The sequence below is a fragment of the Petromyzon marinus genome, chromosome 13 (assembly GCF_048934315.1).
Source record: "Petromyzon marinus isolate PM22_M1 ecotype Great Lakes invasive population chromosome 13, UKy_Petmar_22M1.pri1.0, whole genome shotgun sequence".
NCBI classification, from domain to species: Eukaryota; Metazoa; Chordata; class Hyperoartia; order Petromyzontiformes; family Petromyzontidae; genus Petromyzon; species Petromyzon marinus.
The window spans coordinates 14387360-14403239 of NC_133679.1; the positions used below are offsets into that span (position 1 = coordinate 14387360).

The 15880-nt window shown below is 55.4% G+C and overlaps 1 protein-coding gene across 2 annotated transcripts in view; it reads left to right on the forward strand.

Annotated features, from left to right (window-relative positions):
- LOC116942145 (uncharacterized) overlaps positions 1 to 12728 on the forward strand; it is a 46150-nt gene extending 33422 nt beyond the window's left edge. The window contains exons 9-12 of one of the 2 annotated variants that reach the window (XM_076066892.1): positions 1499 to 1562; positions 4237 to 4408; positions 4822 to 4866; positions 6124 to 12728. In XM_076066892.1, the coding sequence (XP_075923007.1) occupies positions 1499 to 1562; positions 4237 to 4408; positions 4822 to 4866; positions 6124 to 6225 (383 nt within the window). In that variant the 3' untranslated portion in view covers positions 6226 to 12728. The remainder of the gene's footprint in view (positions 1 to 1498; positions 1563 to 4236; positions 4409 to 4821; positions 4867 to 6123) is intronic. The other variant, XM_076066893.1, reaches the window with a different exon arrangement.
- Positions 12729 to 15880: the final 3152 nt, after the last annotated feature.

Below are 15880 nucleotides of genomic sequence, written 5' to 3' on the forward strand. Positions count from 1 at the left end.
CGTGAGTGGCACAATGTGTATCTGAACCGGTCAACTCCACCTTAAACAACAAGAGCACATCCGGTGCGGTGTGTGAACCTGGGCACTTGACAAGACAAAGGCGTCCGATGGCGCGGTGTCATTGTCCACACCGCCCCCCCCAAATCGTCGCCGTGCCGGCCTTCGTAGCTGCTCATCAAAAGGCAACATTCCCCCCCCCCCCCGGTGTTCTGTAACCGTAGAGTGGGAGGATCTGCATGTGTTCAGCGCGGGTATGGACGTGCGCGTGTCGGCCGCGTGCACAGTTGAGTAATCGACGCTTGCACAATTGACTGACGGACCGTTGGGAATGGAGCAATTGGCATCGTCGCTCGGAGATTTGGCAATAAGCATTCCTTCTTCCCTCGGGTTCGTTTATCAAGGTTCTCTCGCACTCGCTCCACCCACACACGCGCGCACGTGGTCATGTGGTCGCGTGGTCACGTGGTCGCGTGTGTGTGGGGAGCAGTAGCGCGCTACGAACCTGGTCACCCGAGTTCGATTCCCGCTCACGGCCAACACCAGTGAGGATTTTCTGAACCGGTCCTGGGCCTCCCCTAGGTTGCTTCAAATGAGCACCTGGTGTGGTGTGTGAACATGGCCACGAGGGAGACAAAGGGATCTGGGCGTGGTGCTGGCCACCCACCCTTTCGTGTGCCGTGCCGGCCTTCATATGCGCTCACTAACAGCACTTAGCCCAAAAGTCTGTTTCGGCTATACTGGGGATTTCTGTCTTTAAGAAACATTCCATGGGGGTAGATTTGCGGTGAGGTGGAGTGGTAGTGCAGCTGCGCTCTGAACTTGGCGACCCCGAGTTCCATTCCTGGCAAAGGCTGACATCGTTGGTGAGCAACATCCGAACCTGTTGTGGTCCCTAATACAGGTTTTTAGGGTTAGATCGCCTAAGTATATAAATGTGCCGTTAAACCCGCCGCCACCACCCGACACAGCCAATTAGTAAGGGTTGTCACGTAAACAGAACGTGCCAATTCGTCACAAGTACAGCACCACCCGTTTGTTGGAGAGCCAAGCCACAACATTTACAATCTTGAGTACGACGTTTCGCCAGTAGTTACAGCTAGCTTCATCAGGCGACAGCCAGATTTGTGGAGAAGTCCACCTGTTTCATGCGCATTATGCGAACCTGTTGTGGTCCCGCCACAGTCAGTCACTCACTAATCTGCACTGAGCGGAATGGTAGAGCAATGGTGATCTATGGGGAGGCCTTCATCCAGCAGTGGACTTTGAAGGGGCTGCAGGTTGTAAGTCCGGATCATTATTTATACTGAAGAAATCGGATGAGCTTGAAAGCTCTTTTTCACAGAAGACATGATTAATTACACGGTCATGCTGCCTGCTCATAATTGCACTTTTCTGTCCGTGTCGTCCTTACGGTCCCCCCCCCCTTCCTCCTCCCCGCCGCCCCCACCCCATCGGCCTGCCCCTCCCCTTGTCCCCTGCAACCTCTCCTCACCGCCAGCAGACAAACCGGAGCTGAAACCAGAACATCCCTCGAGCGCGGCGAGCAACCCGGACTACAAACTGTGAGTACTCACCACGAGGGTACTTTCTCTCCAACGAGAGTACTCGCTCGCCACTAGAGCACCACTAGATCACCACGCGTGTACTCGACACGAGAGTACTCACCATGTGTGTACTCCACGAGAGTACTCACCACGCGTGTACTCCGCGAGAGTACTCACCACGCGTGTACTCGACACGAGAGTACTCACCACGCGTGTACTCCACGAGAGTACTCACCACACGTGTACTCCACGAGAGTACTCACCACACGTGTACTCCACGAGAGTACTCACCACACGTGTACTCCACGAGAGTACTCACCACACGTGTACTCCACGAGAGTACTCACCACGTGTGTACTCCACGAGAGTACTCACCACACGTGTACTCCACGAGAGTACTCGCCACGCGTGTACTCCACGAGAGTACTCACCACACGTGTACTCGACGCGAGAGTACTCACCACGCGTGTCCTCCACGAGAGTACTCACCACGCGTGTCCTCCACGAGAGTACTCACCACGTGTGTACTCCACGAGAGTACTCACCACGCGTGTACTCCACGAGAGTACTCACCACGCGTGTACTCCACGAGAGTACTCACCACGCGTGTACTCGACACGAGAGTACTCACCACGTGTGTACTCCACGAGAGTACTCACCACGCGTGTACTCCACGAGAGTACTCACCACACGTGTACTCCACGAGAGTACTCACCACGCGTGTACTCCACGAGAGTACTCACCACGCGTGTACTCGACACGAGAGTACTTACCACGCGTGTACTCGACACGAGAGTACTCACCACGCGTGTACTCGACACGAGAGTACTCACCACGCGTGTACTCCACGAGAGTACTCACCACGCGTGTACTCCACGAGAGTACTCACCACGCGTGTACTCCGCGAGAGTACTCACCACGCGTGTACTCCGCGAGAGTACTCACCACACGTGTACTCGACACGAGAGTACTCACCACGCGTGTACTGGACGCGAGAGTACTCACCACGCGTGTACTCGACACGAGAGTACTCACCACGCGTGTACTGGACGCGAGAGTACTCACCACGCGTGTACTCCACGAGAGTACTCACCACGCGTGTACTCGACACGAGAGTACTCACCACGCGTGTACTCGACACGAGAGTACTCACCACGCGTGTACTCCGCGAGAGTACTCACCACACGTGTACTCGACACGAGAGTACTCACCACGCGTGTACTCCGCGAGAGTACTCACCACGCGTGTACTCGACGCGAGAGTACTCACCACGCATGTACTCGACACGAGAGTAATCACCACGCGTGTACTCCACAAGAGTACTCACCACGCGTGTACTCCACACGAGAGTACTCACCACGCGTGTACTCGACACGAGAGTACTCACCACGCGTGTACTCCACAAGAGTACTCACCACGCGTGTACTCGACACGAGAGTACTCACTACGCGTGTACTCGACACGAGAGTACTCACCACGCGTGTACTCGACACGAGAGTACTCACCACGCGTGTACTCCGCGAGAGTACTCACCACACGTGTACTCGACACGAGAGTACTCACCACGCGTGTACTGGACGCGAGAGTACTCACCACGCGTGTACTCGACGCGAGAGTACTCACCACACGTGTACTCGGCACGAGAGTACTCACCACGTGTGTACTCGACACGAGAGTACTCACCACGTGTGTACTCGACACGAGAGTACTCACCACGCGTGTACTCGACACGAGAGTACTCACCACGCGTGTACTCGACGCGAGAGTACTCACCACGTGTGTACTCGACGCGAGAGTACTCACCACGCGTGTACTCGACGCGAGAGTACTCACCACGCGTGTACTCGACGCGAGAGTACTCACCACGCGTGTACTCCACAAGAGTACTCACCACGTGTGTACTCGACACGAGAGTACTCACCACGCGTGTACTCGACGCGAGAGTACTCACCATGCGTGTACTCGACGCGAGAGTACTCACCACACGTGTACTCCACGAGAGTACTCACCACGCGTGTACTCGACACGAGAGTACTCGCCACGCGTGTACTCGACACGAGAGTACTCACCACGCATGTACTCGACGCGAGAGTACTCACCACGCGTGTACTCGACACGAGAGTACTCACCACGCGTGTACTCGACACGAGAGTACTCACCACGCGTGTACTCGACGCGAGAGTACTCACCACGCGTGTACTCGACACGAGAGTACTTACCACGTGTGTACTCGACACGAGAGTACTCACCACGCGTGTACTCGACACGAGAGTACTCACCACGCGTGTACTCGACACGAGAGTACTCACCACGCGTGTACTCGACACGAGAGTACTCACCACGCGTGTACTCGACGCGAGAGTACTCACCACGCGTGTACTCGACACGAGAGTACTTACCACGTGTGTACTCGACACGAGAGTACTCACCACGCGTGTACTCGACGCGAGAGTACTCACCACGCGTGTACTCGACACGAGAGTACTTACCACGTGTGTACTCGACACGAGAGTACTCACCACGCGTGTACTCGACGCGAGAGTACTCACCACGCGTGTACTCGACGCGAGAGGTACTCGCTCGCGACTGGTGCACGCTCGCTAGCATCGTACTCGCTCGCCGCTCGAGTGCCCGCCACTTTGAGTGCTCGCCGACGATGGCGCTCACCAGCGGCTCGCTCGCTCGCTCGCAGGGATTACGTGCCGATCGTGACGCCGGAGCAGAGGCAGCGCTACGAGGCCGACTTCAGCAGCGAGTTCTCCGAGTACCGGCGGCTGCACCGGCGCATCGACACCGTGAAGCGGCGCTTCGAGCAGCTGCAGCACAAGATGCACGCCCTCGCCCCGGACTCGCGGGAGCAGCAGGTGGGGGGGGGGAGGGGAGAGCGGGGGGAGGGGGAGGGGGAGGAGAAGGGAAGGAGACAGGAGGGACATCGGTGAGGGGAGAGGGGCGGGGGAGAGGGGCGGGGGAGAGGGGCGGGGGAGAGGGGCGGGGGAGAGGGGCGGGGGAGAGGGGCGGGGGAGAGGGGCGGGGGAGAGGGGCGGGGGAGAGGGGCGGGGGTGGGAGAGGGGAGCACTGAGGTATAGAGAGGGGAGAGAACAGGGAGAGCATCAGGTAAGAAAGCGGGGGTCCGAACCCGTCTCTTTCACGAGCTCACTGAGCACTTGCTTCGCCTAAACCGATGACCCTGCAGTGCGTGGGTGACTGGGGAGGAAAAGGGGGTGGAGGGACCCAGCTCCTGCGGCGGTGATGCGATCTTTGCTCTGTCCCCCCCCAGGTCATCCGGAAGCAGGTGGTGCAGGAGTACAGCAAAGTGAAGAAGGTGAGTAGTTGCCCTGGTGGAGGGGGCACCGCTGTGCCTGCGCCCGTCCCACTGTGGGGTTGGCGGATCGCGCAACAGGCGCTGTGAAACGACCTCTCTCTCTCACGAGCGTCCAGGAGGAGCAGTAACCCAGGCTCGCCGGTAGAAGGCGATACAGCCAAAAAAATGTGGACTCCCAGCTGTCGCGTCTGCGTGGGATCAAGTGTTTCCCCCTCGGACGCATGTGTGGGTTTTCTCCAGGAGCTCCTGTTTCACCCACATGTAAGCGCTCTTTAATTGGCCGATAACGCCGTAATATATAGGGGAGAGCAGAGCTTGAGGCAATTTATGGGAGCGCCGGCCTCTCACTGCGTGGCTGCTGCCGCTGCCTTCCCGCTCATCTGTGGTTCCTCCTGCTGGCGCCTCCGAGTCGTCCTCTCTCTCCCTCTGCGAGAGCGAGCAGCGCGTACCGTGCGGCGACGACTAGAGCACACCTGTCAGCCCAAACTGTTTACCCGTATTCTTGTCGAGGGACATTGAGTTTTCAGCTCCACACAGCGGACAGCCGTTTCTAAACGGGCATTTTGTATGTCTATTTGTTTGTGTTTCCCCCTTTGTGATGGGACTTTGTAGGATGAACTTTGAGATTTATAAGGGGCACGGGGTGACCAATAATGCCTGAATTGGTCTGTAATAAGGTAGGCACTGATAAAGGGTTGACAGGGATGGTTTTCCATCCATAGTCATAGCGGGTGGTTTGGGTGCGGGCTTGCGCGTGTTACGTGTGTGTCTGTTTGCGTATGCATTTGCCTTTGTACATGTGCCCGTGTGCATACATGCACACAGGTAGTTGGCACAGTAGAGGGCACAGCTGTTGCATCTGCCAGTCATCTCAGTCAACCCATGGCACCTGCGTCAGCCCCGTGACCTCCTGTCAGCGAGCCTTCGACACGTCACTTAGCATCAGTGCGCCCGACCTCTCACGGGCGCCCTGGTGACGTCATCGTCACTCAGTGGCGAATGGCGGGTGTTGTCATTGTCATACTTGCCCACACGTGTGTTTACGTGTCCACACGTGTGTTTACGTGTCTGTTCGTGTGTATGCGGGGAGACGAATGCGGCCAGACACCGGGTACGGCCACGCCAACTCGTGTACCGCGCAGGCCTTTGTCGAGGCTGCTCGCTAACAACACTTGACTCGACAGTCTGTGTCGGTTACACAGGGGGATCTTTGTCTTGGTATGCGTTTACACCCTCCCTTGCTCTTTCTCACCACAGACCAACCCTGACTACCAGCAGGAGAAGCGACGCTGCGAGTACCTGCACTCCAAGCTGGCGCACATCAAGCAACTCATCACGGACTACGACCAGTCCTCGTAGCCGAGCCACCGCCCGCGGATAGCGTCTCTCTCCTGCTCGTGCCACCAGCAAGTGACTACCGGCCACGCCGCCACCACCACCACCACCACCACCACTTCCTCCTCGCCTACAGCACCACCACTCCCAAAAGGAAGTTATCACCACCAATCAACCCAAATCTGTCAGCCACACGGCCACCACCACAAACACAACCACGTGTCCACCAGCGCCAGCATCAACACCAGCCACTTACCTACATATGTATGTTGAACTTCTTTCGCACTGTACGTAGTGAACCGTGCTAATCGGAGGTGCGGTGGTGGTGTTTGCTCCCATGAGATATCGCGACCTGATGTGCGGATGTCCCTGCAAGTAACGTAGGGCTGAGTGGTGGTGTTTAATTGATTGTATGCGTGTGTGCAAATGCAAGTGTGTAAGTGAGGGAACTCCCACGCTCTCAAACCGACGAGTCTTAAATCTCCGCCGTTCACCGGCAAACCTTAGCCATTCCCGTTAACCGAAAACTCTTGAGCAAGCTTCACAAGCTGTATTTTTGTCCCACTACGCTAAAAGAAAAAACACCTTTACACGTCCCTGTCTCCCCTGTATTGCTGTCAATCGCTCTCGCCAGATGCAGCCGCGTAAATAGGGCCTGCGCCATCGAGCATTATTGCAAACCCCCTTCGCGCGTGCCCCAGGGGCGGCGTTTTTCTTTTCCCGACGCGGTGTCGCCGTTCTGTCTCCGCGCGAACGAGACGGGAAGTTGTAGAACAATCGGAGCGATCGCGGAGTGGCGACGCGGCCGGGCCGGCGACGCGGCCGGGCCGGCGACGCGGCCGGGCCGGCCACTCGGCCCCTTTCACGCGGCGCAAAATCCGCAGCGTGAAAATGAATTAGCGGCTCTCTCCATTTGGGCACGAAGCCCCCGCACGCGCTTGTTGAGCGTTTCGCTCCCTGAAGAAGAAGCTCCCAGCGCCCGGAGGCGAAACGTCGGACATCGTCCCAGCCCACACTGGGGGCACGGCCGATTTGAATCAAACTTGCGCCGTTGCTTTCCGACTGCCACGGCCGCTGGAGGTGGAATCGAACCGGCGACTTCCGGGTTGCGAGTCGCGGCGTTGCTGCCGACCGTTACACCGCCAGCGGCAGCTCCCTTCGTTTCCCTGTTGAAAGTGTCAAAAGTTTTAGGTTCATCCGTCGAGAATATCTCTTGTAGGTTCGACTTAAACCGGTTTATACACTGGGTTGCCTCCCGCGGCTATCGGAAGTATTCGCCGTGCACGCGAGAGCCGGCAGGATGTTTCCGCCGATGCTTGCGGTCAGTTTGGGTGGTCAGTGCCAAGCAGGGTGAGGCTTGAGGGGGAGGAGGAGGAGTGAGTAGAAGGACAGGAAGTGGGGGGGGGGGTGCCGGTACCTCCTCGCTCGCCTCCCCCCCCTACCGACCCCCCTGCTGCTCCCCTCACCCCACAGAGAAGCTCACCGCCACCACCACCATCGCGGCTGGCTCAATCGCGATTAACCAATTGGGCGGCGCCAATTACTTTATTATTTTTGTTTACACGGGAAAGCATCACCGAGTCCCGTGACTCTCTTTCAGGGGGTTCCTGTCCGCGTTGTCACTGTAGGGGCGGGTGGGGTGTTGGCAGCGGTGTGAATTTTGGAAAAATTTTGAGCACCCGGTGCCGTTGCCGGTGGATCCAGAACGAACGCCCGCCGTCATTATTAACGCGACCGCGGTAATAACCAGGGTGGCCCGCTGGAGCCGAACTGCCAACCTCCGCGACAAGCACCGCTCGAACCGTCGGTCCTCCACCACCCCCCACCCCCATTTTGAGGACCTTCACAAAGCGGCACCGACCCGCGTGGTGAAGTACGGTCGCCTTGCACGGTCTGCCATCGCGAGACCGTCGCAAGAGGTGACGGCAGCATGATGGGGGGGGGAGGGTGGGGTTGGTCGCCATACAACCAGCAGTGGATAAACAAAGGGCTTTCAGTTATTATTACGATGACACTGTGTGTTTCGAGCCAACCTGACACTCGTTTAGACGTGTGTACTGTACGAGCCCGGGTCTCTCTTGCGAGAGAGACTTGCGTCACAAGAGGAGCTTCTGCATTTGCCTGATGAAACTACTACCTAGAGCGTGCGTCCTGCTGCCACATGCACGCAAACACATTCACGCTCTTAACACTGCGCGCATGTGTATGTACGTGCAAATGTGCGCACACACTCGCATTGCTGTGTGTGTGTGTGTACATGGGCACATGTGCACACTCGTAACACCGCGCGTGTGTATGTGTGCGCACACGTGCACACACTCGCAGTGTTAAGAGTGTGTGTACATGTGTATACGTACACACAAAACACTGCATGTGCGTGTACATGAGCACATATACAACCACACCTGACACTGCGTGTGCATGTACATGTCCAAAGACAAAAGATTCCCTGTATAGCCTTCAGATGGCAGGCTGCTGGGGCAAGTGCTGTTTGCGAGCGCCTATTTAGGTGTATACACGCGCACACACGTTTGCACACATGCAACATTGCGCATGTACGCACGCACACGCGAACAACTACAGCATACCAAGTACTGTATCCGAGTCTGTGTTACGTCGCCTACGACAGTATATATATGCATAAAGACAGTATATATATTTTATTAACTTTTTTGGACTACAACGAATGGTGCCTTCGCACGGTGCACTTTCCAGCGAGGTGGAACTGAGACCCCCCACGAATTCTGAAACCCCCGTCTCCTCCACCCTGGGGGACCCCGGTCGGATTCTCCGGGCGAGGTGACTCGCCAGAGCCGGTTGCCTATCCTCCGCCTCCTCACTTGGTCCGGGTCGCCCCCCTTCACTCAACCCCCCCCCCAGGAAAGCCGGTCCTTCACCGCTCCGACAGTCAGTGCCACAACAGCCGTCCGGCTCTGTGTGACCCCCCCCCCCCCACTGCATTGCCCCTCACGCGTAGGTCATAGCCCCCCGGCGACGGTCGGAGAAAGTTGCCGATCTGGCGTGTGGAACGTTTGAATGTTTAACCTAAAATTCACTGGGTGCCAATTTCCCCCCATCCCCCCCCCCCTCCCCCACTTCGACTGTGCGATCGGAGCGAGTGTGATTTATTTAAAGAATACGAATGAGAATCGTGAAACGCGACGAGCCTTTTGCCTGGTAGCTGCGCGCGAGCCCTGCGTGTGTCCCCGGGGCGGCGGGGGGGGGGGAGGCGGGGGTGACCAGTCCCTGTCGTCAGCGCATCGCCTTTGTTTCATGAATAATAAACGAGGGACTGAATGTAAAAGAGTTTGTTTTTGTCCCACGGGAAAGGTTGCAATAGGTACAACGGAAAGTCGTGCAGCTGCTTCTAGTAGGGCTTGCTGCAACGCTTTTTGAGTGATAACATGGACAGAGACGGGAGGAAGGCAGGCAACGATCGTTTTTGAGGAAGGATAATGGGCCGGCACGTGGAGAGTTTCATAATTGAAGCATCGCAGCGCTTGCTTGGGCACGGGGGGGAGCTCGAGGTCAATGCGCAGCTACAAGATAAGAGCTGCTCGATGTTGGGATTGTGTGTAACTTTAGTAAGAGATCTAAAGTGTAACAAATATATGCGTGTGTGTGTGTGAGAGTGTCTGCCCCGTGAGCGGTAGTGCAGCGGTTAGCGCGCTGCACTACGAACCCGGCCACCCAAGTTCGATTGCCGCTCACAGCCAACACCAGTGACGATTATTTGAACTGGTCCTGGGCCACCCCGAGGTAGACTCAGCCTCAAATGAGTACCTGGTGCGGTGTGTAAACATTGCCACTAGGGAGACAAAGGCGGTCGGGCGTGGTGCTAGCCACCCACCCCCTCTTGTGCCGTTCTGGCCTTCACAGGTGCTCGCTAACGGCACTTGCCCCTACAGTCTGTTAAGGCTGTGCGGGGGATCTTTGTCTGTCCCATGACCTGTCGGCGAGCCCTCGACACTTTCACGTGGCCTCAAAGTTGCACCTGGCCTGGCAGAGAGGCGCTGTGGTAACGTTACCGTCACTTAGTGGCGGGATGGGGCCAGGGTATTGGTATTGGTGACCTGAAGGTGGAGGAACAATTCTCAGCAGAAGATGCTTAATACATCACCCAGTGTTAGACTTCGCAGGAACACGAAAAGACAACTTTGCTCATTGCTGTACTAGTGGTGTGTGTGTGTGAGCGTGTGCGTGTCTATTTTTTGGGAGGAATTGCGGAAGAAAAAAGCTGTACGAAAACGTTTGGAGGGTGGAGATCGTGATGCTGATGATGCCGGCGATGACGACCGAGATCATTATATTTTTGATTCGGCTCTATCGCCGTGCACGTGAAGAGTGGCGAGTGTACGCGTCGTTTCTCGTCGTCGTCGTCGTGATTGGTGGCAGCGGTGCGGATGTGACATTGCTGATCGTCGTTGTCCTGCCACGCTTCTCTACCGTGGGACGATTGCTGTCGACTCTTCTCGGTGTGACTTCTGAACGAATCGTCCGTTTTTCCCTTATCGATGTGTTTTCCCCTTATCGATGTGTCCTTGCCCGGTGGCGTTTCGTTTGAAATCTGCTCGGTTTGAAGGAGGTCGGGTTTAAGCGGCCCTGCAATCTACTTTCCCCGTGCGTGCCACCGCCGCTTTTGGAAAAGAGACCACCTGACAACAAGAGGCAGTTCCAGAGAGCATCTCTTGTGAGAATGATCTCGGGAGAGGGCAAGAACAATTGGCATCGTTGAGAGGTTCTCGGTTGCACTCTGATTGCATTGCTCAATTAAAACTATTTACTAAGCTATTTTTGTTTTACCAGGTAAGGCCCCCTCACTGAGTTATTTAGCTCTTTTTCAGAAGCGACCTGGCCACAAATGATAGCCCAACGAAGTGGTTTATCGTGTGGACATTTATAGCAGCCAATTACTCTAAACGCGTGGTGATGTTGATTTTAAATGTGGAGGGAAAAACCGGAGGACCCGGAGAAAAATCCACGTGACCACAGGGAGAGAGAGAGACACGCAAACTCCCAAATATACAAGTATCAGGGTCGAGATCAAACCCACGACCTCCTGTATACCAGGCGAAGTAGTTAACATTTCACCATCATGGCGCATCTTAGGAAACTCAAGCTGTCATCTCGGCAGACTTGTAATTAATTTATCTCTAGTTGATGTTCTGTCACTGAAGCGCCTGCCTATCGCTTCTTCTTAATGGGGCCTCCTGGATTGGAGTCTCCTGCGATGGGAGCTGTGATATTTGATATTCACCAGCGAGTCTTCCAACATTGGATTTTCAATTCGACGGATGAGTTTCAACGTCTCCAAATCCACACCGCCACCTCGTAATAATGTCCCTCGGCATCGAGCTTTCGCAATTCGAGGGGTGGATGTTGACTCCTCCATCACTGCAACTTGGTGAAGGTGGAGGAGGCCTTCATCCAGCAGTGGATTGATCCTGGTGGCTGATTGTGGGGCTGCCGCTGATGCTGATGATGATGACGCTTTAATTGTCATCGTGACTGCCGCGTGAATGTTCTGATACATGAAATGTATTTTCTGGGTCTGTCTTCTCAATGGGAGTCGTGAGCTTTGAGCGTCTCGAGGTCTCCTCCCCGCACGGCTGCTCAATGGGATTCTTCTCCCATGGAGTCTTCTGTGAACCCCATGCGTGACGAGCCTTCACCCACGGCATCTCCTCTCCCACCTGTGTCAATCCCCGAGGTGTTATTCTTATTTCCCTCTCTCTTCCTATTTGTCCCAAATTGCCCCATCGTTCCTGGCCCCTTTGTTTTCCATTGTTCTAAGTTGTCCCATTGTTCCTGCTGTTTTTGTTCTTTGTCCCATTGTTCACAGTCGTATTGTTCCTGCTATCTCCATTGTCGTTATCTCCTCTGTCCCCGATTCCCTTGTTACGGTACTGATCTTCTCTTATATTCGTGTGCTTCTACCTCCCCCGTTGTTTTCATGGTGACTCCATTGTCCCGTTATTCTCATTGCGTTCAGTTCCATTGTTACCGCAGTCGTTCCCACCAACTGTTGTCTCGCTTTTGTTTTTCCCTTTGTGCCCATGCGGTGGTGCAGCGGTTAGCGCTACGCTGCGCTACAAACCCGTCGACACGAGTTCGATTCCCGCTCACGGCCAACACCAGTGACGATTATCTGCACCGGTCTTGGGCCTCTCCTAGGTCGACTCAGCCTCAAATGAGTACCTGGTGCGGTGTGCAAACATCGCCACTGGGGAGACAAAGGCGGTGCTCGCTAACAGCACTTGCCCCAAGAGTCTGTTAAGGCTTTACGGGGGATCTTTGTCTTTGCGGGGAGGGGGTGGGGGGACAGCGATGTGCCTGGGTGGACCCTGGAAACTGGTCACCGCGATGATTGTGTTGTTCTGCTGTTGTGTTGTCGTTTTGTTTGATGTTTATGTTAAGTTTTTCGGTGTCGCGTTGCGTGCTGAGATCATTTCCGCCGCGCGTCAAAAGCAAAGAAATAAAAATTATAATTGCACACGTGGGGGAAAAAACACGCACGTGTAAAATGACTCGTCATCACTGTGGTGCCGGATACAACACTGCGGGTAGAGGAGATGGTTCGGGTGGCTCGATGTCAGATCGTTGAGCCGGCGCCGCTGAGGTATTGGCCGCTCTGCGATCCGTGATTGCAAACTAAAACTAAAAACGAAGCTATTTTAGTTTCACCAGGTAAGGTCCACCAGGTAAGGTCCACCAGGTAAGGTCCACCAGGTAAGGTCCACTGCGGTGTGTAGCGCTTTTTCAGACGTGACCTGACCTGACCACAAATGATAGCTCAACCAATTGGCTTTGGTGTGGTATTGCTGTGGTATCGCCTGCCCGTGTGATGTCTGATATTCTGAAGAAAAAAAAACGAGTCCAATATCGCTGTGGTGATGGCCCGGTCTCGCTGCCCATCGATGACATCGTCCGCTTGAGACGCATCCGCCCTGCTGGCAGGTCGCAAGAACGGAGGACGACTCCCGCACACCCCGCACACCCCGCACACCCCGCACACTCCGCACACCCCGTACACCCTGCACACCCCGTACACCCCGTACACCCTGCACACCCCTACACCCTGCACACCCTGTACACCCCGTACACACTGCACACCCCGCACACCCCGCACACTCCGCACACCCCGTACACCCTGCACACTCCGCACACCCCGTACACCCTGCACACCCCTACACCCTGCACACCCTGTACACCCTGCACACCCCGTACACACTGCACACACCGTACACCCTGCACACCCCTACACCCCGTACACCCTGCACACCCCGCACACCCCGTACACCCTGCACACCCCTACACCCTGCACACTCCGCACACCCCGTACACCTTGCACACTCCGCACACCCCGCACACCCCGTACACACTGCACACCCTGCACACACCGTACACCCCGTACACACTACACACACTGCACACCCCGCACACCCTGCACACCCCGCACACCCCGTACACACTGCACACACTGCACACCCTGCACACCCCGCACACACCGTACACCCCGCACACCCCGCACACACCGTACACCCCGCACACCCTGCACACACCGTACACCCCGCACACCCTGCACACACTACACACACCGCACACCCCGCACACCCTGCACACACCGTACACCCTGCACACACTACACACCCTGCACACCCCGTACACCCCGCACACCCCGTACACACTGCACACCCCTGAGGTCACGTGGCTGCCTCGCTCCAGCGCGGCGTTGTCGTTCTGGAGACGCCTGAGCTCGACGGTAGATGTTCGGTCGCCACTTTGGTGGCATTCGTCGTGATGTCATCACTTTAACGACGGAGTGGGGCCGCGTGAAGGCTGCCCATCTGGTTGACGTCACAGGGCCTTGTGAGCCACGTGCCTCTGATGACGATGATCCGACTGGTCATATTCTTTGGTTCTTTCGGTCAAGTCACGTAGGAAAAAAAGTGAATAAAAATAAAAAAACCACTAATGTAGACTGTAGCCTGGTTCTCAATCTGAGTGAGTGTACTTGCAGTCTATAATGTAGACTGTAGCCTGGTTCTTAACCTTAGTGAGCGTACTGGCAGTCTATAATGTAGACTGTAGCCTGGTTCTTAACCTTAGTGAGCGTACTGGCACTCTATAATGTAGACTGTAGCCTGGTTATTAACCTGAGTGAGCGTACTGGCAGTCTATAATGTAGACTGTAGCCTGCATCTTAACCTTGGTGAGTACTGCCAGTCTATAATGTAGCCTGTAGCCTGCATCTTAACCTCGGTGAGCGTACTGGCAGTCTATAATGTAGACTGTAGCCTACATCTTAACCTCGGTGAGCGTACTGACAGTCTATAATGTAGACTGTAGCCTGCATCTTAACCTCGGTCAGCGTACTGGCAGTCTATAATGTAGACTGTAGCCTGTAGCCGGCATCTTAACCTCGGTGAGCGTACTGACAGCCTATAATGTAGACTGTAGCCTGCATCTTAACCTCAGTGAGTGTACTGGCAGTCTATAATGTAGACTGTAGCCTGGATCTTAACCTTGGTGAGTGTACTGACAGTCGATAATGTAGACTGTAGCCTGGTCATGTCGACGAACATTCATCTCGGTAGCAGAGCGCACGGGGAAATGCAGCGGAGCTCGCGTGGATCGGAGGTGGACATCTGAAGGAATTCGGATGTCCACCTCCGCGACTGGTGCAATTCTTTCCGAGATGAGGATGAAATTGGCGTAAATTGCTGAAATGAATGTGGGTAGCGCCACTTTGAGGAATCGGTGGTGATGGGTTTTTTTTCCTGTGGATATATATCCTGATCCACGCCATAATAACGTGGAGTGTCTACCATCGTAGCACATCGGTGGCAACCAAGTTTAACTCGTAATGCTTGAATGGGTTGTTATGCACCTGAGCATGCTTAGAATACGAGGTACATCCACATTAGCATCATTGCCAACAACATGATCGCATCTCTAACGAAACATTCCACTCGCTCCTTGTCATAATCATCGCTTTAATGAGTCATCAGCATCACGACGATCCCCATCATAATCCCACCCTGCTCCGCGACACGTGCAGTTTCTGATGAAACCATCTTCATCCTCACCCTCCATCATCATCGACACCCTCCATCCTCACCCTCCCATCATCCTCCATCCTCACCCTCCATCATCATCCTCACCCTCCATCATCATCCTCACCCTCCATCCTCACCCTCCCATCATCATCATCATCCTCCATCCTCACCCTCCATCATCATCCTCACCCTCCATCATCTTCCTCACCCTCCATCCTCACCCTCCCATCATCATCATCCTCCATCCTCACCCTCCATTATCATCATCGCCCTCCATCATCATCCTCACCCTCCATCATCCTCACCCTCCATCATCATCCGTGATGATAGAATCGCCCTCTTGTCTTCCACCGTGCACCAACACAGCTCGCGCTGGGGACGTCTCGAGTTCGTCAAATTCCTCTCCGATCACAGCGCGCGTTTGCGACTCTCGTGTCGCGCGTGTCCGATGTCCTCGTCGTGGATCGTTGAATCTCTCCGTGTGGAGTTTGAAGTTACCCCTCGTTTACGATTGGCGGGTTTCCCCCAACCCCCACACGAAGCCAAACTCGTGGATTTCTTGGCAGGGTCCTCCTGCACAAAGACGCATTGAGACTCATCGAGGCCATTTCCAGGGCAAG